The sequence below is a fragment of the Sinohyriopsis cumingii genome, chromosome 10 (assembly GCF_028554795.1).
Source record: "Sinohyriopsis cumingii isolate HCF-2022 chromosome 10, ASM2855479v2, whole genome shotgun sequence".
Classification (NCBI taxonomy): Eukaryota; Metazoa; Mollusca; class Bivalvia; order Unionida; family Unionidae; genus Sinohyriopsis; species Sinohyriopsis cumingii.
This window is the reverse complement of record NC_142970.1, coordinates 66034985-66052340: the sequence shown is the minus strand read 5'-3', so window position 1 is coordinate 66052340 and position 17356 is coordinate 66034985. Positions and strand designations below refer to the sequence as shown.

General features: G+C 33.8%; 1 protein-coding gene across 2 annotated transcripts in view; it reads right to left on the bottom strand.

Moving 5' to 3' along the window:
• Positions 1–1948: 1948 nt before the first annotated feature.
• Positions 1949–17356, bottom strand: part of LOC149790300 (uncharacterized) — a 31753-nt gene continuing 16345 nt past the window's right edge. Inside the window, exons 2-7 of one of the 2 annotated variants that reach the window (XM_089972346.1) lie at positions 15231–15514; positions 11806–12026; positions 9653–9804; positions 8645–8761; positions 6130–6223; positions 1949–3966 (exon numbers count right to left, since the gene is read on the bottom strand). In XM_089972346.1, coding sequence (XP_089828472.1) covers positions 3872–3966; positions 6130–6223; positions 8645–8761; positions 9653–9804; positions 11806–12022 — 675 coding nt within the window. In that variant the 5' untranslated portion in view covers positions 12023–12026; positions 15231–15514 and the 3' untranslated portion in view covers positions 1949–3871. The remainder of the gene's footprint in view (positions 3967–6129; positions 6224–8644; positions 8762–9652; positions 9805–11805; positions 12027–15230; positions 15515–17356) is intronic. The other variant, XM_089972347.1, reaches the window with a different exon arrangement.

Here is a 17356-nt window from a genome sequence, read left to right as displayed (position 1 = left end):
TATTTTCTTGTTTTCTCCCCGCCACTTCCGTTATAGGTTACAACTACTTCCATGGCATTTACAGCAAAACAGTAATAATTTCGAAATGGAGAAAAGCACACCATAAAGTGAAACCAATCCTATGTCGTAAATTTTAACGTATAAAATGTTAGGGATGATAAATTCTGGTAACCGCCTCAAATTAATCAATATTTTTTTTTGTTAAGCGTTTATTTCAGTTCCATATTTTATAGATCTGAATTATGACTATTCATAACTAGAGCAAGACATTGTTCTTAAGCTCTCACAGTTTCAAAATAACGTTATGGATCTTATATAGCACGTCAAAATACATCATTATCTCGAGGCTTCTGTTTTGTTTAACTGCATCAAAATTAAAAGACCAAGTTCATATTTTGACAAAAGGTTTTAGTAGAAAAGGCAACACGCAATATTCAAACATCACTTTTCGTTTTTATGTTCACAAGGTAAGGCCGAAACGAAAATAATTTTAGGATTCGCACCCCCACCCTGGTCTCTTTATTCGCCGCTTCCGGGCGTTCATTATAATGTACGTTCCAGTGTTGAACAGTTCCTAGATGTTTGTTCTCTGCAGCAGCTGTTCGATTCCCACGATGATAAAGAAAGAGCGTGTATCAATTTCAATACAACTCCGTGGAAAATACATATACACTTTCTTTTATTTCTTTTTGTTAATGCTAAAGGGAAAGTTACCACACTTCGAGACACATCACCACTCTAATTCTAATATCAAGTAGATGTCATGTATATGCTATTTGAACGGATATATTGAAATACCGGCGTGCTGATTTCGTATATGTCTCTTTAATTAGTATTGTATATTATGTATTCGTTTTGTTTTGTTTTAGGTTTATCCATTATGTTTCCTGTTTGTTTGTAAACCCCACGGCCAGCTAGTGTTCTAGTTACTACTACCTATACAACGCTCGACTGACAATGGCGCCCATCGTAAAGTCCCGACAGGATAGAAGATGCCATTGGACAGATAAACTATATCAAAGAACCGCTGCTAAAGAAGTCTGCATTGAAGAGCGGCAGTATAGATCAGGAACCTAACGCGTTTTCAGGTGATTTAGTGTCGTTTTTTTTTTTTTCCTTTTTCTGTCGCGAACAGGAAAAAAAGGTGCACATACAGTTTATTTTCATAGTGTTTCTCGTGAGAAGCAAAACGGAATCTGATTGCAGTGGGATGACGCCACAGTTGATGGCCATTGAAAAACGTATACATATAACTCGGAGTAATGCATGTTTTGTGTTATGTGTTATGTATTACGTTAGGGTTATATATTTTATGAAGGAATAATTATTGATTAAAAAATACTGTAAGTTAAATTTTTCATCTATTTTTGGCTGGCTTTTTAATTATCTATAATTGCGCTAATCGTTACCGGTACAAAGTTCATATTCTCTTTACCAAATCAAAGGTATATATATATATATATATATATATATATATATATATATATATATATATATATATATATATAATGTATTATGAGTGCTTTACACTGATAATTTTGGCATACGTGACCCTTGTCGTAATTTTCAAATATTAGCTAAATCTTGAACTCAGTTCCAAACTTTGTTTACGTGTTTGGTGTATTCTGGAAGCGAATATTTTGGCAGTAGGTTTTAATTTAATTGCTAGAATAATTTTATCTACTCAGTTTAGAATGCATCTGTATATGTTGTAAACATTTATTATCAATCCTTAAAATATATTATCGTTTGCTTATTTCCTTGTCTAATGCATCAATCATGTCTTGTACCACACTGATATTAGCACCATTTACCTTTCAAATACATTCGTTTTGAGTCGTCCGTGATTAATGAACCTCGGTATTAAATTAATTGTAAAACACATGAAAAATAACATACATTATAATTTTCAATCTTATGGATCAGTTTAGTAACATATACATGGTAAGTTGGTTTTAATAATATTTATTTATTTCTTTATCATTCTTTGTCACCATGTCCGCTGAATACTTTTTTCTGACAGTGTACCATTGTTAGTAAAAATGGTCGACAGGAATACAAAACATCATCAGTAAAATTAACCATGAAACATTACAGCTGCCAAAACTATGTTCTGGAAAAATCTAATAAACTTTACAATAACTCATCCATCATTTGTAGATAGTGAAAACATTATAATGTTAGTAATTCCAGATTAATGTAGCCAGTTCCTGATTGACTACCTAACAATGCATGGATATTTGCCTGACCAAAAGCGTAGCATTTCCAGAACAGAATTCAGAACATCTGGACTATATATAGCTATATTTCTGATCTAAACAGCATGCTAAACGTAACCACCCAAGACTCGTATTCTAAGTTGGTATATTCTCCTGCAATAATGTGTCCAATATACCATGCACAACAGGTACAATATAAAAGTAGCCCTTCCCCCCCCCCCCCCACGAGAAAAGTAAACACGAGCTGTCAGTTTCCTGTACATAAATATTAGATGTAAGAGTTAAACGTGCCAAGTGCGTAACTGAGGGATTCAGTAGGGATCAAGTGTCCTTTCATTCGGCTAGTGTTGGCTAGTTTGTTTGACCATCTGAATGTTCAAAATTACCATTTTCTACAGTGCCACACTACGTCCTCCGTTTCTAAGACGTTTTTACTATGGACCTTTTATGAAAACAATGTTATGAAGATTGCGCAGAACCGATTCACTGGTATAGTGCAATTTTACTGCATTGATTTAAGTGACTCTTTATGCCATCTTCATCAATTTTACAGATTTGTCAATTTGCTTTTGTTGTGTTTTAAGTTAAGATATTTATGGACTTCAGCTCTTTGGGATGAAGTTGATGATACGTATGCCATAGAAGCAAACTTGATTAAGTCAGATTCATATTCTAAACTCGTCCGGTTGAGTGAATTCACCAACAGAAACATGTTATGTAAACATACACCTGTGAATATGGATGCAGATTTTGTCAGGACAAAACTCTCTCTCTCTCTCTCTCTCTCTCTCTCTCTCTCTCTCTCTCTCTCTCTATATATATATATATATATATATATATATATATATATATATATATATATTAAAACCAAAAGTTGTTTTCTTTCGTGTGATCAACTGAAGATCGATCGTTCAGAACCGAACCGCATGGAGCGTATAAGCTTGATTTGTATCCTTAGCCAATCAGTAAAGATGTTGCAAATGTTAAGACTTGTGTAATTAAATGAAAATAGTGTATTAACCTCATACGCAAGCTCATATCTTTATAATAGCCACACCTCGGTTTAATAACTTCTTAGCTCGGTTTCGTAAGGGAGGTGACTGTGTTCCAGTTTAACAAATTCTTTTCCTCACAACAGTATGTATGCTTAAGATGATTGCCTCTGTCTTAAGTTTTAAATGTTCATGCCAAAGTTATATCCCCTTAACCACCAGCTATCCCAAGAAATATATAATAAAAAGTATCAAGTTTGTAACGATGTAGAAAATGAGCAAATATGGCATTGGTTTGGTTCTTCACTCGTGTGCTTGCTTTGCTTTCTTTTGTTTTGAAATTCTTCCAATGGTGATGCTAGCATTCCAAACGTATCATTTGTGGTTATATCCTGCCGGTCCAAGTCCTAAATGAATACGCGATGCGTTCCTAGGTAAGTCCATTTAGCTTTCTGTGGTTAGTCCTAAATGAATACGCGATGCGTTCCCCGGTAAGTCCATATAGCTTTACATATATATGAATTTATTTTAAGCTTTAAGTGAACGCATGAAAAACACAGTAACTTTGTTAAAATTATGTGCATAAGCAGATTTATACAGTGTCAATGTATACTCCTAATATTTCAGCTGCAGGCTAGGAAATACACTGCAGACACTTTTTCAGGAAGAGCAGCACCGTTTCGTTTTTAGATCAGATTTTGTGAGATCCAATACAACAGTGTTGTCCTTTTCCTCCATTACCATTATTAGAGAGGCTGCAATAAAGAAGAAAATTCCTTAGCATGGTAATAAGAACACAGCGTGAATTAACTTACGAAAAGATGTTATATAGGTAAATTATAGCAGTTCAACTGAAAAATAAACTTGCTGAGAGCAGTATTAGATGGTTTAATGACCAGTGCTGACCTCTGTTATGTGATTACGTTGTTGCATTGAGCTCTTAGTGCATCGTCATTACCTCGTCATACTGACTATAAGTTATATTCGTTGAGTCAAGCATCATCATTAATAAATACCAAGCTGCTATTTCAATATGCTGATAACATGTTCTTACCTATTACCAACTGAATTCGGAGGTTCACAAGAGTATAGACTAAGTGAAAGTATTCGTTTAACATTGTTTTGATAGTCTCTCATCATGTCTTTTCTCCCTGACAAACAAAGCCACTGTAAGGCTCTTTGGATTTCTGTCGCTCAATCTTAGGTTACAATCATAAGTAAAACTTCAAGATTTATGGCAATGTATTTATGTGACATCGCATGGGAACAATTTATCAAAGTGTTTTCAGAACATAGAACCTCGCAGACAAGATAACTAAAATAAGTTAATTCAGTAAGCTTAGGACGTTATATCATGCTTGCATAACTTAGTTGACAGTAAGCTTCGAAGCAGAATATTTTCTGGAACATTAAACCAACCTTGAAAAGATCGTTTAATTCAAGAATGTTTTGGGAAAACACAACATCCTTGAGAAACGCATTTGGTTCAACGTAAGATATGTATGTTCCCTATAAATTAAAAGAATGGTTTGTGGACAACTATGATGCGCAATGTAGAGTATAAAATAGCAGCTATTTTTATCTAAACTTGTTTTCTTGTTTAAGGATTTGAATGTTTCAAATATTTAGACCAGTTGTTTGTAGCTACTGTGCTTAAGTTAAAATGCACAAAAAAAGTGTTCAGACGAAGGATGGTAAGAAGTATTTGATAAGTTAATATGTATCAGCAAATAGCATGGGTTGTTGACGCATAAATATAGGATCTCAAATGGGTAATGATTTAATACTGAATTTATTAAACGAGTTGAATAATGCCCTGCTTCTAAGAGCCTTGGCGAGCAAATGCTGGACATTATTCTACGACTGTCATAAATGCAATATTACACCATTAACCATTTGAAATTCTTTTTTTAGCATATGGTTTATTTCAGTGGAAATTATTTAGACAGAAAGTTGAATGAATAATTTCGTTCATTCTGACATAAGTAGCACCCTTCATTTTTTGTGCATAAAAGTTACGCAGACAGAAACGTAGACTATACATTTCTTACAAACTATAAGTCAAAGAACAACCGTTCTTCAGAATAAATAACATATTTTACACCGACAAAGTCATTTTTAGCACAGAATGTCCAATGCGTGTGATGTCACATTGTTTGATGCAGCACCCATCAGAGTGCAGTAGATGATCCATGTTTATGTCATCTTAAGTGTCACTATCACAACTAAACTTTGCATTGTTGCCATATTCATGTGAACGAACGTTTACTGGATGCAAAAATTCCTATATTGGCCTCATATATTTGTGACCGGATATTTGCAGTAATTGTTTTGGAACAGTAGACTTCAGAATACGTAAATAAATTTCAATCTGACTTCGAATCGCATTACATACCGTGTAAATATGCAGTGATTGGATAAACTTATGTCCGTTTGGAGACCGTTTCATGTCTACGTATTTATGTGAACAGAGGTGAGTTAATTTACTTATTTAGAAAGACGATATCATTGTTTTCCCTCTAATTCCTTTTGTGACTGGAATCGAAAAATGGCCACCAAAATATTCATTGAAAACTAAAATTTCCAGGAATCAGGAATTAAAAAATTGTTCCACGATCGCAGACAGTCAGTAAAGAGTATACAGCACAATAATTTCATGGGCTTATTTGGACCTATCAGAATCACATAAAGTGATATGTTAACATGCTATAATATCAAAATATTAAACTGCACACACTACAGGCTAAGTGTACCGACTATGTGATAAATTACAAATAATGCAACCAAAAGACAAACTAGTCGCCAAAACAGAATCAATAAACGATATAAAATAGGTGAAGTAATATAAATATAATATAACATTAATAAATATAATTACAAGCAAAGGGAAGACGCAACAGACACGTTTAGATACCTACCAAGCGTCATGAACACTTTCTCAACGTTTACGCCCGTCTTGGACGAAGTTTCCATGAATGACATTTGGTTTTTCTTTGCGAAGGCTCGAGCAGTCTGTCGAGAAGAAAGAAACCTTTGTGATTTTGCAAAAAGATAAATTACCAGACCTTGAGTGAAATGCTTACCGTATTATCTTACAAAACATTTATATATATATATATATATATATATATATATATATATATATATATATATATATATATATATATATATATATATATATATCTGTGTGTGTGTGTGTGTGTGTGTGTGTGAGTGCGTGTATAAGAAAGTACATCAGCAAACATTAGTGTTGAGTCGACTCGGAACTAGACAGAGAAGTTTCAGTTTCATTCCAATTTCTGGAATCATTCACGCTTTTTGTGTTCCTGATGCAAGTCTGCAGTCGTATTTTATGTTGAACATATATATTTTTCGAGAGGAAAAACATTTGTTCGAACTGTTCAGTGGTGATAGAAAATGATCATTATTTAGACGATAATATTAATCTAGAACTGTTATAAAATATTCGAAAATGTTCTGGACAACGCCATCTTGATAACATCACGGTTCATGGAGGATCAGTACATGTCGGTATTGAAATTATATGGGACTTTTCATTCGTATAGGACTTTCAAAGACTTTTATAAGGGATATATTTGTATTCACTTCATTATACAGTAACTTCTTCTCACATTTTTCATATGATACTTTAATAATTCAATTATTTGTTGAGTTTTACAAAACCTTTTAATTTTGCTGATTTTTTCTGTTACTTACGTTTGTGCCATACAGTAGTAACATGACAAAGACTGTTTTATTCAAGGTTGAAATTTGATACTGCATGTTAAACGTTTTGTCGGTGAGTCGGTCTTGCAGCTGTTTGTACCAATGCATTTTAATGATACATTCAGTCGGTATGCATTTAGTCGGTATTAATCTCAGCTGAGTACCCGTTCAATGTACAGGTAGCATAGACATCCACTGGAAACACGTTCACTATCCGGTTCGCACTGATCTCTCGTGTGGATCGTTGGATACATAGTCAGGTAGAGGGTAAGGAGAAGATCGCTTTGGAGGGAGGTTGTTGTTGTAGGGTTTAACGCCATTTTTCAGCACACGATACATGGCGGCCAGTATTAATGGTGGACGAAGAATCCGGGAAAACCTCGGAAAGAACCACAGACCCACGAGTAGCTACTGGCAAGCTAGGTACGTGAAAATAATATTTGCAACACTGCATAAAAACGTCGACGGACTACTCCTCTCTCTCTCTCTCTTTCTCTCTCTTGTTGCATGAGCTCAGAAAGGGACTAATTTTCACATCTAGACAAATTTCAGTAAGCCAAAAAATATTCCAAATCGAACAAATGTGTGGGTCCCAGGGGTTATCGGTATTGAGGGATTTCATAAATTATTAGCAACAAGGCAAAAATAATAATAATAATAATAATAATATATATATATATATATATATATATATATATATATATATATATATATATATATATATATATATAATCCGTTCATCGCTCATTCTAATGAAATTACTGTAGAGACAATTTGACTGACTTAAAACAAATATTTCCTGCGGTGTCTGGAACAGTCGTATGGTTTCAGCTTACAATACGAAATAAAACTTCAAGGGACGTTTTGTGACATCCAAACAATTGGAATAAAAAATTAGTTGTTTTTTGTGTGTGACTTAAAATGTTGTAAAATGTGTAGTTTTCTAATTAATTGGAACAAAAATTGTAGAACATTTAAAATTAAACAACATGCGATACATGTTGCGTATTATTTAATTGTACGACAACGACACAAGGTAAGTCCAGACTAAATTTACGAGTTAGGAGATAGGAGCATTATTCTGTATACATGATTTAAAAAGCAAACGCAACACCAGTCAAAATATGTCAGTACATCTTTGTTGCAATTATCAGTTCACACTGAGCACATCATCTGCTGGTTGAAATAGAATGGCTGAAAATGAGAAGCGTCCTGGATGAATGATTTAGTAACTGAGATTCCAATGATGGTATAATATCGATCGTAGTTTTCTTTATTTATTTTTATTTTTATTTTTTATTTCTATTCTCAAATGCGATATTTTATTTTTGCCTTTTTAATAAACTTTGTGCGGGGATCGGTTATATAGATATATTCAGTTTCATTTGTCGCTCTATCTGTCTATCACCAGTCCTTATATGGAGTATTGTCTATTTGCATGATCTCCTTCTCTTTGTCCTGTCATGAAGCATATCTCTCTAAGTTCTATATGTACATATGTAGTATGGACGTTATGTATGTATGCATGTGTGTATGTATGTATGTATGTATGTATGTGTGTGTGTGTGTGTGTGTGTGTGTGCGTGCGTGCGTGCGTGCGTGTGTGCATGTATGTATGTATGTATGTTTGGGGTTATCTATTTGAAATTTCGTATCTCAGGCAAAGCTCTAGACTAGTCTGAACGTTGCATGTGGCCTCATACATACTGCAGTAGGAACAGCCGACGGCAAGTCACATTTTGCGGCAACCAGCACTATCTTAATATCCTCCGGACAATGCATTTGCAACTGCTTCAACCATTCGCTAGCTATTATAAAACTATCCTGTAATAATAATAATACTAATAATAATAATAATAGCATTAATTAAAACATGTAAAAAGGAGAAGGAGAATATGGAAGTGGAGAGGAGAGATAGGATCTATACTGTTCGAAGTTGTAGTAGTAATTGTTGATGATGTTGCGTTATCGACATCATTACTTATTGTAGTAATTGCACATACAGAAGGACATGTATTACTATGTCGAATGTGCGTGATTAGCTTAAAGAAATGGTCATGTAATGGGTTTTGATTTCTTCCGTGTGACATAATCGCTACAATACAACAAAATGTTCAATAGAAATCGTGAAGATCTTAGTGTGAAAATACACAGAGTTTGATGACGACAAGGTCTAAGATGACTTCTACTTTGCACCAATCAAAATGCAGTCAACAATGATGACGATGGAAAACGCAAACATATTCATTGCAAGGTTGTATCATTATACCTATTAGTCAGACTGTTGTTAAAGTTTCGGTTTTACTGTCAATGTTGTATCATTAGGCCTATTAGTCGGACTGTATTTAAAGTTTTGATTTTATTGTCAAGGTTGTAACATTAGGCCTATTAGATTGTTGTTAAAGTCTTGGTGTTGCGGTTAAGACAATTATAAATGTTCGTGACCATTGTAGCTGTGCCTGACACAATACATGTTACTCATATCATCACAAAATAGCAGATATAGATTGGCACTAACGTCTGAAAGTATTGCACCAGGTGTCCATATAAAACTCTAAGTTGCTATCAAGTCTAGCCGGTGAACAACATCTTGATCTATGAATACAATATGAAAATACAAACTCTTAAGGGTCTGAAAACAGCAATATATTGTATATATAGGTAAGTAAGCATATGAATATCATGTGAAACGAATATACATATATATATACTCACTAAATTGGACGTGTCATACACAAGAAGCGCTGCCTTAGCGCCACGAAGGTACATGGGAACAATGCTTCTGTAGCGTTCTTGCCCTGCCGTATCCCAGATTTGAAGTAGAACGGTGTGATTTTTCATCTCAATTTCTTTTTGCAGAAATGCCGCTATGATAATAGATTTCAAATATCTTGAATATATGAGAGGGTTTCCTTAATGAGTACGAAGCTAAAGAAATAATTGCAGGCCTACCGAATGACTTTTGTATGTGCTAATTACATAACTAACACAAAAAATTTCTATCGAAACACGTAACCTGAATTAATTTCTCAGTTGAAAGCAAAAATCTGGTGTAAACAATAAATTTGAATTACTTGCCCAGCTAAATAAAAAAATCGGGTGGAAACAGGGAATCTGAAATAATTACGCAGCTAAATATAAAAAAAATCGAGTGGAAACAAGGAATTTGAATTATTTACCCAGCTAAATAAAAAATCGATTGGAAACAAGAAATTTGAATATCTTACCCAGATAACTAAAATTTTCGATTGGAAACAATGAACTTGAATTACCTACCCAGCTAAACAAAACTGATTGGATGCAAGTAATATATATTATCTATCTATAAATATTTATATCACTATTAGAAACACAAGTAACACTCAAAAGTGTGTATACAGTAAGCAATCAAGCAAGACATTATATACTACTTCAATTATATATTGCCAACAAAGAAAAACCCATTTTTTCCATTGGCGCGTATAGACTAGTATCTTGAAAATGTGTTCGTGGTAGAGATATTGTCTAAATATATATTTCTTACTTTAATAGTAGTAATAGCAGTACAAATTTAGTTTTAGTCGCGTGGAAAAGGACAATTTGCTTCATGCTAGTTAAAGTCTAATTAATGAGTATCGACATAATTAATATATGTTATGTTGTTTAATATCCTACCTTCTAGACTACATTTGACATTGGTAGTATCAGAACATACGAAATTCTATGCCACAGTGATGCTTGCCATTGGTTTGGTATTACGATCCGATCTGGTGCGGTTCATTATTTTGTTTTGTGTCAATGAGTCTATAACATACCGTGCATGTTACCAGACCGATCAAATTTGCCCTTTTAACAGTTGAATGGCTCTTAAGAATACGCGGTTCAGTGGAAATTAAACTTCGCATATTTTGTCTTAATTGGGATTGGGTATTCGGCACTTGTATGTTAGTTGTAATAACTTGAATGTTTCTGAAAATAAGGACATCTTTTAGATTTTCAGATATCTTGTAACCAACAAGTGTCTTATCAGCGAAGACTGTCCTGGGAGATTCGCACGATGCAATACTCGTTTTGTTTTTTATGAATCATGATACATAGATGAACCAATGCCTATCAGCATCACCATTCTTTTTAGAAGATATAAACATACAACTGCTAAACATTGCTTGACGGAACGTCTGAAACATTCATCGCTTTATTCTTATTTCTGTAAAGCGTTATACTGTATTGTTTTGGATTACTTATTGGATGATATGAATTCCAGGATTAGTGGTTTTTATTGCACTAATTACTAATTCAGTTTTGAATAATTATATAATAGAGTGGCTTAGGAACAGTTTGACTGGAAGATATCGAACCAGCACATACAAAAACGCAAGGTATCGATTCTCCGGCAATTAGCAGGTACCGCTTCGAATATGGACAACATTTATGAAGACGTACTATTGTTCCAGACAATTCTTGTGGTTGTTACGATCGGCATCACCATTCTTTTAGAGGATTTAAACCCATAAATCAGTCACGAACCGTGACTTCTGCTTCCGCCACTTGAAGATGCAATTTATCTTTCCTTGATAGTTTTGTTTAGTTTTTAAATTTATACATATGTAAACGACAAATTATATTCACTTGCCAAATATATGTGGTGAGAAGTATGATACGAGGATTTCATTTTGCATGAGTATGAACATCACATAAAAGGTTTCCACCCATATATAAAACGAAAATCTGCAGCATGACCAGTTCGTCGTAAATACTGATATGAGGTATCTATGCATACAACTTACCTGTATGCGGTTTGCTGAGTTACCTCACACCATTCAGCTTATATAACTTAGACTCTTTAGTAACGTTCATCCCTTTGCATTTACTGTGCAGAGTATACTTACCCCCAAGCGATGCCGTATCTTCCGAAGTAAAGGATCCGTTCACAAAACGTGTTGCAAGGCAGGTTTTGCCAACTCCGCTGTCTCCTACAAGAACTACTTTGGCCTTGAAAACATTTTCGAACGATGATGAGCAGAAATCTGAGTAATCACTCTCTCTCGCTCTACCGCGGTTTCCAACACAAGATTCCCTACTTATGTCTTTTTCGGGTAGGCTCATCTTGCTGTGGGGACAACAATAATGAGTTGCTTACCTCGATCGTATATATATATATATATATATATATATATATATATATATATATATATATATATATATTGATATCAATAGAGAATGTTTCCGTTACTTTCTTGGCCTAACTGCTAGCTTCGAAAATAAATTAAAATAATATACATTATATACATTTACGCTCCGCTAAATAGAACAGAAGTTATATTATTCGGAAATCCAGAGAAATGCAAATTTGTTTTGCATACGTATGAAGAAGTGTTTACGATGTGTAGCATGCTTTGTTCTCCATGACTTTTTCTCCTGAAAAATCCACCCATTGTTGCTCGTTCTTATAGTAATGGGTGTGCCTTCCGCTTCTTGTGTGTGTGTGTGTGTGTGTGTGTAAGTGTTTGTAAGAGAGAGAGAGAGAGAATATGTGTAGAACTGAAGTTGTCTATCCAATATACAAATACAGTTTACTGGCTTTATAATTAAAGTATGACTTGTGTAAAGAATGAAGGGAAAACAGATTAAGTGCAGGAATAGTTCGCGTCATGTAAAATGTCACATAGCTGATGTGTAAATATAGCATTATTAAACATATAATTAGCATTAAAATAGTCCATTACATATCTATATATATATAAACAAAGAGAGAAGATAGAGAAAGCATGCTTACTGACAGAGACAGATGGAGAGGAAAGTGAGGACGAAAGAAAAGAAGTTTATAAATTTATTGTGATTTTGAAAACGATTACTAATGAAATAATTAAGTTTTAGCTTGTTATTCCAGTAAATGTGTCAATGTCACCGTATTCAGATAATTCCAAGTTTTGTACACTTTCCTTTTAGTTTGTACCTACCCGGGAAAATTTAAATAACAAGCAAAATCAAGAATATTTAAAAAAAAAAAAAACACTAAAGTTAGTCATTTCATTCGCTGAGTTATAATTTATAAACTGATTGTCGTCAAGGTTCACAATAACTGAGTTGATGGATTTTTTACATAAAGGGGAGTTTTCTTAGCAGTACGGTCGCCTCATTAGCATGGACGGGACTATGATTTCAGTTATTTTTCTAAAAATTGTACGGTCGCCATCATTGCATGGGTGGGTCTATGTTTTCAAGCAACGAATGGTAGTTCAATGATAGTCTAAATAATTCCGTAAATTTTGGAGTTACATCTTTTTGAACAAGTGTATAAAGTTCCTCCGTTTCATTTCTGATTTGTTTTAGAAATATTAAAACTAGATATTGCAAATACTGGACGCAGACGACCTAGTTTTTAATGAATTGGGCTATTCATTACACCAGAAATTGACATGGAGCAGTCTGTATGCTTGTTTATTTTGCGATCTTCCATTTTTATTTAAATAAAATTTTGAAATGCGAATAAGTTGACAATGTTAAGGATCCCTGGCGATAACCAGGTTACAATTTATAAATTAAGGAATCAAGTTCAAACTTAAAATTATAAGTTCATGAATGAAGTGACTATTTTTGTGCATTTTGTTATATCCTTGATGTTTTCGTTTTCAAAATAGCTAGGGGGTGGGGTTTAAAATCAAACGGGAGAATGTAAGAATAATATAGTCATGCTCGTCATTATTCGCTACATGTGCCTAACTATCTTGTATTTTTGTTTGAACAACGTTATCACACAAAAAGGTCCGGGTGATTCTAACGCAAAACAATCTCATTTTGTGTTTAAGCTCAAAACCTTCGTTGCAAGGAACACATATGATTAATTGTATCTATCTATCTATCTATCTATCTATCTATATATATATATATATATATATATATATATATATATATATATATATATATATATATATATATATATATATATATATATATGTGTGTGTGTGTGTGTGTGTGTGTGTGTGTGTGTAATGGGGGTTGGTGGAGTGGATTTTTGTTTTGTATTTTATTTACTCAATAACAATTTCTGTATTTATGTACATGAATTATGTGCTAATCTATATATGTATTGTTTATGCAATGTGTCAATGTGTGGCATACTGACAGTATCGTAAATGAAATGTTGACTGAATACATCAAAACAACTTATGTTGACTCACGTGCAGTTTGTTAGTCATACTTATTCTTTAAATGGTATTTCAATACTATTCGCTATAAATTAAATATCAAGAATATTCATTGAGTCGTTTTATTAACCGGACATGTCATTTTCTTGATAATAGTGACTCTTTGTCAGGCAGGAAACATTAAACAGTAGGTATACTTTCTCAAGTTATGGACATTTAGCTTGGTATTGATTATCAGGAAAAGGACTCGTGAGAAAGGATATTTCTTAATATGAATCGTTAATCATTCTATAACCATTTTACAGAAGTTAAACGTTTTTAAAATAATTAATCACTGTTTCATCTTAATCTTTATTCAATTACGTTTTCACCAAATTGATTTATAATTGTTCAAACCCTGATACTCAGAATATGCAAGAGGCCGGAGAGAGGACTAGTGATTGGTAAGCATCAACTATCAATTTTACGGGAATGAAAGAAATGGAAGACTTACGGAATCCAAGATATTCCATTGCTCCCTTACAGATTTCTCAAGTAAATGTTTTTAAGACATGGTATTTATTCATGGTATTTCTACATAAATGAAGTTTGGTGACAAAAATATATCACTGCGTTTTGTTTAACAATAATGCGTTGCTATGCAACACATCCCCAAAAATTATGTGAAGCTGAAATGAAGTCAGAGCACTATAATGCACATATTGTACATAGTTTTGCAAACTTTCACCATTCGATTTAAAATAGTGTGCTAGATGTTCGACGGACGGACGAATGGACGAACAGACAGCAGGCATCACAATATTCCAAACAGGGAAATACACTTTACCGAAATACTTTCATGATATATGTGCTTAGCATCAACAGTATTGTTCAGAAGTGAAATAACTTATGTACAGTACGTATGTCATTATCAACTTAACTTACTCTTCTCTTTTTGAAATACATCATAGCTGACTTGAACACTGAACATGCATATATGTATTTAACTTATTCCAGTACGTGCTTGATTGACGGGCGAATGAGGAGAGAAACAGATAGAGACAGAATGATAAATACAGATATACATACAAACTCGGAGAGAGACAAACTATGCAATGAACCATTAAAATGGAAGAAATAGAGAGTATAAGAGAAAGAAAATATGGGGAGAACAGGAGAGTATTTACTTGCCGAGTCCTAGATGGCGATTAACTATTACGTCAAAGTCAACAAAACAATCGAGAGTCTCTCAGATGTACACCACTAAGCGGTCAACCCATTACTTTGTCGCTGTTCAACAGACGCATATATACTCGTTTTTTTTTCTGTTCTCACGGGTTTCCTGTTCTCGTGGTATTCAATGTTTCCGTTCTGGATATGTACTGCATACTCTGACAGTCGCTTATAACCGTAGTATTGTTACGTTGTTGATCTGAACTAGTAACATATTATTTCATCAATGTTTACTTTCCTAGAAAAAGTAAGAAATAATTGAATCAATATTTTTTATTCCAAGATATACTATCCTTAAGTAGGTATATCATTTATAGAACAGCAGGTGCCTTTAAAGAAACATAAGCAGTGATCAGCAGACAGGGTGAACAGACCACTTGTTTTAAAGTCCATTTATAGAAATAAAACTCCATACAAAAAAAAAAAAAAAAAAAAAAAATATAGGCGTAATAACATCAAACCGAAGCCTCTAACTAAAACAGAGAGTTTCTCTAATTGGGTTACTTTTTTGGTTACGTTAGTTTTGTTGTTCGTGTTTTTCTAAATTGTATTGCGTATTTATGTTTACCCTTCGGACAATCACTTTTGGTCTCACCCTCTCTGCTGCTATAATTTTATTCAAATATTGCATCAAGATTTATACGATATCGCGCTCGAGGATCATGTAAATGTATTGTTATGAATCCGTGTGGACCAGATTGTGCTTTTGAAAAGCAGGTTTTGTACTTAGTCATGTCCATGTCCCCACTACACCAAATCTGATGAATGTTTCGCAGAGTATGTGCATGGACTCCATTAAACACAACTAAAATACTGCAGTTATCTCTGATCACTTTAGGTATTTGTGTATCTCGCTGAGTAACATATATAACATTCGTGTTTTTGTGTCCGCTTCGAGAAAATATCCGAACTGGATTTGATTGTTTGTTCATCATTTCATATTCGTATACTACGAGATTATTAATAAATCCATCGAGGTCACCCACAGATGGGGTTTTATCAATATCGGTGATAAAATTAATAATAACATTGCTGTTCTATTCTAACAATTCTGCGTTCTCATTAAAATCTGTAAGCACATCGTAGCATCTCTCATCATCTATGGATAGTACCACTAAATATAGTTTATCCCACGTGAGCCATCTCAGTATCAAATTAAGCAGTAAATGAGTTTTACCCGATCCCTATATACCTATTATTATCATTCTGATGGGATTCGGTGATGCTGAAATATGTTTTACTGGTTCATCCTTTCGTGTCGCTGAAAAATCAATGACATTCTTGTTGTAGAAATATAGCAAATAATAGGAATTTATATTGTGTTCGATGCAGAGCATCTACCTCCACAGGTGGGTTAGCAACAATAACAACAAATAATAAAAAAACGTGCACGTACAGGTAAATGTGTAAACTGTGGTACAAAAGATATAAATATTTATCCCTGACTCAGTGAAGATACAAAGTGTCTGGTGGTGATATGGCCCCTTCATTAAGAAAATTACCAGGAGCTCCATGGGTTAATTATCCAGGACAAAACATCTACCCAAATATAAATATTGTGGTCTTGGAACTCGACTTAATATCAGACGTGACGAGCGAGATTAACCATGACCTAGAGAGTATCCAATAAATGCAATTGATCAAGCATGTCACGTTCATGTTGTAGCGTAAACAAATAATGATTTACAGCAACGACATATTGCAGATGTGAAGTTGATTCTATCGTTAAATTCCATAAAAATAAATCTCTCAGAGAATCATAAGCTAATTAGTTCGTACAATCTGCGATGAAAGGCAAATTAATATTAGGGGCTGATAATTAATCAACCGATTATTATTATAATAATTTATTATAGTCCAATACGATATTGGAGGGGTAGAGCAGCGATTAGTAAACTTGATGATGAAGCAAACGTTACATGTTCTGTTGCTGAATATCGGTAAGCACGACAGGCAATCTGGCAAATGTATTTACCACCACCTAAAAAAATTCAGGATGCACATTTTGACGTCAGCACTCCTAATGAAGTTCATCAAGCATATATTTTATTTTTGCCACACAACACTCTTAAAATTGGTA